At 47.4% G+C, this 9,053-nt stretch overlaps 1 protein-coding gene across 1 annotated transcript; it reads left to right on the forward strand.

Annotated features, from left to right (window-relative positions):
• The first annotated feature begins 2,131 nt into the window (after positions 1 to 2,131).
• On the forward strand, positions 2,132 to 6,666 carry LOC147229581 (macrophage mannose receptor 1-like). The gene is made up of 5 exons (XM_086155080.1): positions 2,132 to 2,287; positions 2,420 to 2,779; positions 2,858 to 3,193; positions 3,277 to 3,510; positions 4,812 to 6,666. The coding sequence occupies exons 1-5, from the start codon at positions 2,245 to 2,247 to the stop codon at positions 5,171 to 5,173; spliced, it is 1,335 nt and encodes a 444-aa protein (XP_086011206.1). The 5' UTR covers positions 2,132 to 2,244; the 3' UTR covers positions 5,174 to 6,666.
• The last annotated feature ends 2,387 nt before the right edge of the window (positions 6,667 to 9,053 follow it).

Consider the following 9,053-nt stretch of genomic DNA (forward strand, 5'->3'; position numbering starts at 1 on the left):
GTGGAATTACAGTTAAGGTATTTACAAGCAGTTTAAAATGTCACAAGTTTTGTTTTCCTTTCAGAATTATCATTCAATGTTATATCGCAAATACAAAATGAATTTATTTAAAATGTTTTCTCTCAAAGTTTTGAATAGGATAGAATGTCCATTCAATCGTCCCATAAAGGGGACATTTCATTTCCCCCCGCAGGAAGTGGAAAGTGCTTTAGAGGAAGTTACGTCATAAATAAGCAATCAAAATATAGAAAAACAAACAAACATCACCTGAAATTGGTTAAAAATGTGTTGTAATTCTGCAACATCCACGAAAACATTACACTCTTTTTATTTTATTTTGTTTTGTTTATTTTATTATTTTGATTGCAAGGGGTTATAAACAGTTTTAGGAAAACTAACAGAAACGGAAGGAAAAAAAGGTGCGGCATTGTCTTTCAATGGGAGGTTGTGTCAAAATACTTTCTGGGTTGTAATTTCGTGCGATATAACAGATAAAAGAAGTTTTCAATGTCACAAGTTTTACTCGCTCTTTCAGAAATTTCATACATATCACCTGAAGCTGGTTATGTATGTGTTGTAATTCTGCAACATGCACAAAAACATGACTATTGTTTTATTTTTATTTTTTTTTACTTTTTTTTTTTTTTTGTCAAGGAGTTATAAAATGGTAAAAAATAGAACCTGCTTTTAATCATCCCACAATGGGTCAATTTAATTTCACACAGCAGGAAGTGGAAAGTGCAGTAGAGGAAGTTACATCATAAATATGAGTTCGAAACACTATTTGGAAAACTCTAACTGACAGACTCAGGAAGAGAAAAAAAAAGGGAAAAAATAGGAACAGCGATGCCTTTAAGGGGGGGGGGGGGTGGCTGCGCCAGAATACTTTCTGGATTGTAATTTTGTGTGGAATTGCAGATTTCAATGTCACAAGTTTTACTTGTTCTTTAAGAATGATCAGCTTCCTAGTCAATGTTGTATCCTCAAAAAAGTATTTATTTCAAAGGTGGAAAGTGCAGTAGAGGAAGTTACATAATACATATAAGTTAATGAAATATAAACACATCACCCCAAATTGACTATGAATGCAAATATTATATTGAAAATACATTATTTTATGTATAGAGCCATTTAAGCTGCTTAAAACACATTATATAAAACTATAAAGTTTGACCCTTTCATTGAAATCCCTCTTCAGATTGGTTTGAATGTGTTGTGAATATTGAAATCTGAATTAAAAAGGATAATACGCTCATCACCTGCCACATGACTCACGTTACTTGGATAATGTTTTTTTCATAAACATTTAAGCTATTACTGTATCATTTCAGGCATTGGAATGTAAATGTAAGCACTACTGGTATTACGGGTAATAGATTACCTGTCCATGTCTTTGCACACCCTATTACAATTGGTCTCCAATTATTTTCCACTTTCTCATTTTATGACTATCCCATGTTGTCTGCTTGGCACCAATAAACCACTGCAAATTCCTTGTATTTGATTAAGAAATTCTGACTTCTGAATTTCCAATGTCCCTCCCAAACCCACACACCCCTTCTGTCTCCATCACACTCCCATTGGTTGAGGCAGAAGGCCGCCAACATTGAGGCGGTATCACTCCGAGGTTTCTGTAAAAGGAAGAATATTGGGTTTCTGTAGCTCATCTTGAAGAGGGGCGGTCCAGACCTGGTCTAGATGAAGCGTATCATCAGAGAACTGCTATAAAAATGAAAATCTGATTCGACTTGACTTTCACATCCATCTCAACACGTCCAAACCCTGGATGTTTTGTAAAGATAAATAATATGTTCACCCGAGTCCCGGAGTGAGCAAACCACACCTTAGCTCTTGTTTTTAAAAAGACATGTGAATTTTGTTCTCTTTTTCTATAAGGTTTTTGCACAACATGCAGATCTTGTATCTTGCATGGACGGGTCGAGGACAAATAATTGCGTTAGTCTTGTTAGTTTGTCACTCACGTGTCTGTGCGTCACCGAGGGCGTCCTCCTCGTCGCTGCTTCACAAGCACCGGCGACACGCACTGCAAAAGAGATGGAACGAGAACGAGAAAAACTGCTCTCACTGTAATCTCTTTCTAAAAGGTGTCTCTTGACGAGTCCGGTAGCATTCTTACTCCTCTGCAGTTGGCGCCTCTCTTGCTCAGTCGACTCTGCTCGGGGTGAAAACTTCGAATCGGATCCCGTATTATTTTCACGCGCCGTGTTGAAAAAGAGCTTGACCATGGGGAAAGGGACGCAAAGACCTGAGCTGCTGTTCATCACGGGTGGGTGCCTCATGGACGTTCATTTGCGTTGCTGATGCACATCGCTAACCTCTTTCGTCAGAGTTTATGATCAAAAATGCTTTATTTTTTCCCCTGCAACCGTGACCCTGAACCCTGCGTCTTATTTCACAGGCTTGTTCCCCTTCATCCTGGGATCTTCAGACTTTCACCATATTGATCTTTTTAAAAGTTACCAGGAAGCAAAGAGCTACTGCAGAGACACGTACGCAGATTTAGCTACAATTCACAACTCATCTGAAATGAAGGTTTTACTGGATTTCGCCTCGAGCGGCAGGCGCAGGGCCTGGATCGGGCTGGAGTTGGGGGAGGAACGGCGCTGGCACTGGGCTCTGCCCGATCGCAAACCGGATTTCTTCAACTGGAGGGCGGGAGAACCGGCGACAGCCGAGCAGGACGCTTGTGCAGCGATGGATTCCAACGGCAAGTGGTTCGTGAGCGGCTGCGCCGTCAAACGGAGCTTCGTGTGTCACGGTGGGTAAAACATGATCGTCGCGGTCGGTGAATCCCTGCAGGACAAATAATATTTCTGTCAATCAACGCCACTCGCAGGCAGAGGCGATTCCGGCGTCCCCATTTTTGTCGGAGAGACCAAATCCTGGAGGGATGCACAAAATCACTGCCGGGATCAGTCGCTGGATCTGGTGGGCGTAAACTCGGCGGAAGAAAACGAGGAGGTGCACGAGGTGTCCGCCGGGCGACAGGTGTGGATCGGACTCTTCAGCGATCGCTGGCGGTGGTCCGACGGGGACGGATCCTCCTTCCGCTACTGGAAACCAAAACAGCCAAACGCTGGTGACCGGGCGTGCGTGGTCAGCGTGTTGAGAAACCAAGGGATGTGGAACAACCTGAACTGCAACACAAAGTTCACGTTCATCTGTCAGGGGCGTAAGTGGCGCACGGTTTCTCAGTTGTGTTTTTCGATCTTGATTTTTAACGTGAACCCCCTTTTTCTGTTTGTTTCTTCCCAGAAAAGAAACCGAGTCCGACGAGGAACGCCACGACGACGGATCGATTCCGGACAAATCGGACGACTCTTGCGGCCACGTTGTCCACGGTTGTGTCACACACAGGTGGTTTCACCACCGGGAGAGTTGGTTTGACCTCCACGGAGCTTCACCACGCCACCAACGCGACCCCAGCTGCCGTCACTGCCCCGGGAACGGGCGCCGGCCGATCCTCAGCGCCGCCCGAGATCGACTCAGGTTTGACCTCCGGCTCGTCCGTCGTGGTATCGTACATTTCGAAACGTTGCATGTTTCGGTGTCACATGCACTTGAAGAAGCGGCGTCGAAGTCTAGACCAGGTGCGGCTCACCTTCAAATTTACACCTGCCCGCAGCCTCTGTCAGAAAATCAGTAATCAGCTGCCGCCAGCACAGAGTTCAAAAAGCTATTTCATGTTTCACCAGAAGATGGCGGTAGACCTGTAGCCACTCGCTCGCCGCGGGAATCTTTGACCCTTGACACAACGGTCAAAGTGGGATCCTTGACAACCCATTTCAAAAATATGGAATATATGGAAATATATGGAATATTTTTTCACCGAAATACGAAATAACTGCATCTGCAAGGAATACAATATAAAGAGGCGCTGCCCGTCAAAATCTGAACTCGGACAAGCGATCTGGGTCTTGAACAAAGGTGGTGAAAAAAAACCAACTGGAAGCTGTTTTGAAAAGCACAGCAGCGCATTTTTTTTTTTTTTTTTTTTTTTTTTTTTTTTACAAGAGCCTGCGAATCAAATGAAAAGCCACAAAGCCAAGCTGCGAGGTAGCAAACCAAATTAAAGACTACCTGATGAAAACGGTGGAGAAAATTTGTTTGCTAATGTTTCCCTGGGTGGGGAAACTCTGGTGCGGACAATTGAAGACGTTTCATCGGACATTAAGAGAAAATTACAAGCAAAAGGAACAGAGTTTGACTTTTTGTTCGTTAGCCGTGACAATAGCATGGATGTCTCATAGAGTCCTAGAACTTTTACACGTCACCAAATATGGTCCTCTTTGCGAAACATTTGGACGCCCTCGCGCTCTAGACGGAAAGGTTAAACCTACGAATCCTTCCGTCTGTAGGATCCACGGACAGGAAAAGTCTGATGTCACACTCGGGGTGACAGATCCTGTCTATGTATGTTTCTAATCCCGCATAAAGTCAGAGTCTCTTGTGCTTCAACTCTTTTTCCCGTCCCCGCGTTCAAAAACTCAATATCTGTTATGAAGTCAGATTTTTGTAAAACGTAAATGATGAGCTGAAGGACCTGAAGTCACGTCTGTGACGGGGAGGAAGGCGGCACCCGTCGTTATTTCATTTTTATTTGTTGAGCCACAAATCGCTCAACGCGGCTGGTCGTTCGCGCCGCTTTAAGTCGAGCGTGGATTTTAGTTTGCGTGTCGAAATGGAAAGTAGAGCGCGCGGTCATGGCGATGCCTCGGCGTGTCGCGCTTCCTCTTTGTTCCGTCTTTGCGACATAGCTTTCAACGCCGCCCTCTGTCGCTCTCCTGCAGGAAAGCTGATTTTAATCCAGGAAAACATGACGTGGCCGGAGGCTCTGGGATACTGCCGGGAGCGCCACGGCGACCTCGTCCACATTTCCTCCGAAGGCCTTCAAGCAAAGGTGGCAGAAACGGCGAGGGACGCCACCTCCTCCCACGTCTGGCTGGGGTTACGCTACACCTGCCGCTTCGATTTCTGGTCCTGGACCGATTCGGCGGCCGGCTGCTACCGCAACTGGGCGGCGGGACACGGCCCGGGGAGGGGGTACGGCTGCGGGGTCACCGGCGCCCTGCAGGCCACCGGGAGGCAGCGGTGGGTCGGCCTGCCCGAGACCGAGAGGCTGAACTTCATCTGCAGATCCTGCGCCGGCTAACGTGGGAGGCGCGAGATGACGAGCGCGTCGGTGTTTTCCGCCTCCCGCGTGGAAAATGACTTCTATTTGCCGGTCGTACCGGCTTTACCGGCGCAGATATCCGCCGGTCCGAGCGAGACGTGCGTGTGTGAGGGGAGATATCGCGGTTATTGGGGTCCCCTCTAATGGCATCACACTTTTACCATTGTTGAAATACAGCTGCCGTCTCTTTTGTTGAGTGTGAATTTCATTAAACACCCCGATGCGGCGTGTAGGCGAGCACATTCACAGTCACGGGCAGCAAGAATGATGTGAGAACATTCATCTGCCGCTTTCACTCCGGGGTTAATATTTGCATGTTGACCCCCCGGGTCGGGCCCCTTTTTTTTTCTTTTTTTTTTTAGACCACCAGCGTGCGGCCGTGATGCAGACGGCCGACTGCCCCTATTGACCCGACCTTCACTAGCGGCCTCGCCGTGGAAACCTTCCTGTCTGCACCCTTGAGGGACGTTGAGAGGACATCACCGCGAGAACACTGGGAAAACAGTTGAAAAACGAACGGAAACAGCTTGTGAAACTCGATCTGGAATCTAAAAATGCGGCGCGGGGAGCCGGCCGGGACCCTTGAACCGGGGAGAACCCTCCGCCCGTAACTCTGGCCTTTGTCCTTTATCTCGCCACACCGAGACGAGGAGAAAACAAACTGTGTTAAATGTGTAATTATCAAGTTGCGCGGGGCGCGAACGCAGCGTTGTGTTTGCACGGGGTGAATAAAAGAGTGACTATAAGGAGTGAATGCCGACGCCCACGCCTTGTAATCCTGCGCCGCATCTCCATAACCGGTTTTGCATCTGCAATGAGGGCTCTTGTCACTTGTCAATTTCCACGGCCCATTACCCGCGAGCGTGTCACAGCTCGCCGTTCCGCTCAAAGGGCGCCGGTCAGCGAACCTCCCATCGGTTCAATGTTAACGTCCCATCGGGTCCGGTTTTCGGGGGTCCCCCCTCCCCCCCCGACACCCTTTCTCACCCTCGTCTCCTCTTGTGTGCCGTCCAGCTGTCTCTGACCTCTGACCCCTTCACCCTCACTCCTGACCCCCGGGCACATTCCCACGCCACACCCTTTTGTGAACGCCTCGCCATGGTTACCCGCCGGTCACTCCCTCCGCATCTTTGGAGATTCTGGCCGTGCACATAATTCACCATCAATTGGATCAGTGTAATGCAGCCTAATTTGGCCTAATCCAAACTCGAGTGCGGGCCGGGACAAAAGGAAAATGCTCGTTCAAGGAGTGTGAGGGATTTTCTCAAAACAGCCGCTCGCAAATATATATATATATGTATGTTTCTATTCTCGCCTTTTAAAATGTTTTTTTTTCCAAGTTTTTTTTCAGAAAACACACAAAAAAAATGAGCCATGTGTTGCATAAGGAGTGGATTTAAAAAGTCAAACATGACAAATATTTTCAGAAGGTGACGATATATAACGTGATTTCAAAACAAAAAAAATAAAAATGCAATATTTCTCATGATTGCCTGTATTCTGCAACATCTGCTCTTATTTCCCGCTAATAAACTCTAACCCTTATGAGCGTGCAGAACTTTTCTCAGCGCATCAGTTGCGGTAAAGGTGCTTGTCAACCAGCAATAAAACCGTGCACGAGACACCCGTCGCCCCAATAAACCGGGATTTCTACTCTCTGTTAAAGTCCAAATGGTGCAAACGTCATCTTTAAATGATACTCCTTCACCTGCCATGCGCAGTCCCGCCGTCCCGTCTCCTGTTCGCCGCCCCTCGGCCGATCCCTCCCCTCTCGTCCCCTCTGTCACTTTCACAGTTAATTGTAGAAAAGGAGATTTTCTCCATTGAGGCCAGGTCTCTTAGGTAACCCCGCTCCTGCATGAAATGAGATGGATAGAGGGGAAGGGACGGCGAGGGGGGACGCCAGCAGACAAACTGGACGGGCGGCGGCGGAGGACGGACGCAGACTTCACGCCGGACCCGAGGATTTCTGCTCCGAGTGAGGACGACTCGGTCGCGCTCCGACAAATATGAAGCCGACGCTCCGGAGCCGCGGCCCAACGCCAACGCCGGCGCTCGGATCGTGAGTGTTACGACGATTTGGGTTTTTTATTTACTTTTGACGACGAGTGACTTCGGTCGCCGGTGTCGGCTATCAGCTCAAACACAAATATATGTAGAAGATAATTCAACGTTATTGAATAACACAGCTTTGGTAAAACTTTCAGGACTAAATTAACTCTTTTCTCAACATTTTTTTTTTTTTTTTTGCGTGTGTGTTTTCCGAAGGCGACGGTTAAGTAGTAGTATGTTTGACGGCTTCTTTTTTCTACTCATGTTTTTTTTCCCCCTGCGATGTTCTCGTCTTCTGGAGCAGATAACAAAGATTATTGTATTTTCCGGTCACCGCCGGTCCGACAGGGAGTCTGGTGTTGATTGTCCAAACGCAATTCTTGTGGTATTTCTCCAGAACCAGGAGTTGTGGATGGACATCATGCCCCCGGGTCTCGCTCGCTTCTCTTCACGCTTATTTTTCTTGCTTTTTTTTTTTTTTTTGTTTTTCGACGTCTCCGGCGTTAAAGGCGACCTTAACGCCCCTGTTCGTCCGACCTGCCCGGGCTTTTCAGGCCGCCGGCGGACAATTTCTTTCTTTGAAGGCAAATCCTGCGTATGCGTGACGCCCGTTACTCACACTTGAATCACTTTCCTGAATCATCTGCTGGAGATGCAAAGCATCCAAAGACCGACCCCTAAATCAGACCCGCCCTGAAAAGACCCGGAAAAGCGATGAATCAAGTTTAGTTTTTTTTCAGTAAAGTCACGAGACATGAGTTTGCATCCATCGGAGCCGCACAGGGCCGCCCCGTTTCCCATCTAAATATCATTTCTCGCCCTTTTTGCGGAGCGTCGATGTGCGCTCACTTTCCAGTTTCACCCCCAAATATCCTTCAGCCTGGAAGAGTTTGCGATTCTCCCGGAAAAGCAATCCAAAAGGCCGGCGAGGATCATCCGTTACCATTTGCAGGAGGGCTCCTGCGGGTCTGCCGGCGGCGGCGACGGGTCCGTTCGGGGCTGAAAATTGAGGAGAGTTTTAAGAGAACGTCCAGATTCTGCCGCTTTAATCGTCTCCTGGAGATCTGCGATCGGGGGAGATTTATGGATCTACGTCCGCGGGTGGAATCTGTTCTGGCGCTCCGACTCTGCGAGATTCACTCGGAAAACACCGGCGCCTTCGATTCAATTCACAAAATGTCATTCCCGTTGAACTCCGCTGTCTATTTGTTTGCACGATTAAAAAAAAAAACCTTTTCATACTTTGATTGTCTCTGTAACGTGTTTTCTTGTCATCGGCTCTTCTTGTTTCATTTTGCCGGATTCGTTGAAAAGATCCCTATAAATGAACCAAACTCGGGTCTCGGGTTCTGAACTTAGATCATCTTCTCTCCGAACTAAAGGTGTCTATTGAAAATTATAAACGAAATGACTAGAATCGTGGGGCACCGTGGAAAAATAAACAAAGGTCACCCGAAATATCGTCAACAACCATCCCGCTCTGTGAAGCTACTTCGCTCAACCGGCGAGAACCGTTCTGTTCAGAAATGCACTTGTTTACAGTTTTATATTGAAACGTCTCAAATCCTACTTGCGTCATCCTGTGGCTTCACAAACCCCAGAGAAACCAGAAATATAGAACGTGAAGGATCCCGAAGTGGATTTGATAAATGATCTGCTTGTGGAGACCAAAGAGAAGATTGATGGACGCAGTGAGAGGATCTGCAGAGATCGGGGTTCGATCAGGGGTGTCAAACTCATTTGGTTCTGGGGTCCAAATACCATTTGATGTCCAGGGGGTCGGACCAGTAAAACCAGAGCGTTAGTA

This window comes from Fistularia commersonii, chromosome 11 (assembly GCF_037954325.1).
Source record: "Fistularia commersonii isolate RoL2024-O1a breed Wild chromosome 11, RoL_Fcom_v1.0, whole genome shotgun sequence".
In the NCBI taxonomy this organism is placed as follows: Eukaryota; Metazoa; Chordata; class Actinopteri; order Syngnathiformes; family Fistulariidae; genus Fistularia; species Fistularia commersonii.

Bases quoted from the DNA above. Each gene is read 5' to 3' on its own strand.
- LOC147229581 (XM_086155080.1), top strand. From the start codon at position 2,245: ATGGGGAAAGGGACGCAAAGACCTGAGCTGCTGTTCATCACGG. The intron at 2,780-2,857 runs GTGGGTAAAACA...CGCCACTCGCAG, and splicing joins ACGGAGCTTCGTGTGTCACG to GCAGAGGCGATTCCGGCGTC. The intron at 3,511-4,811 runs GTTTGACCTCCG...GCTCTCCTGCAG, and splicing joins GCCGCCCGAGATCGACTCAG to GAAAGCTGATTTTAATCCAG.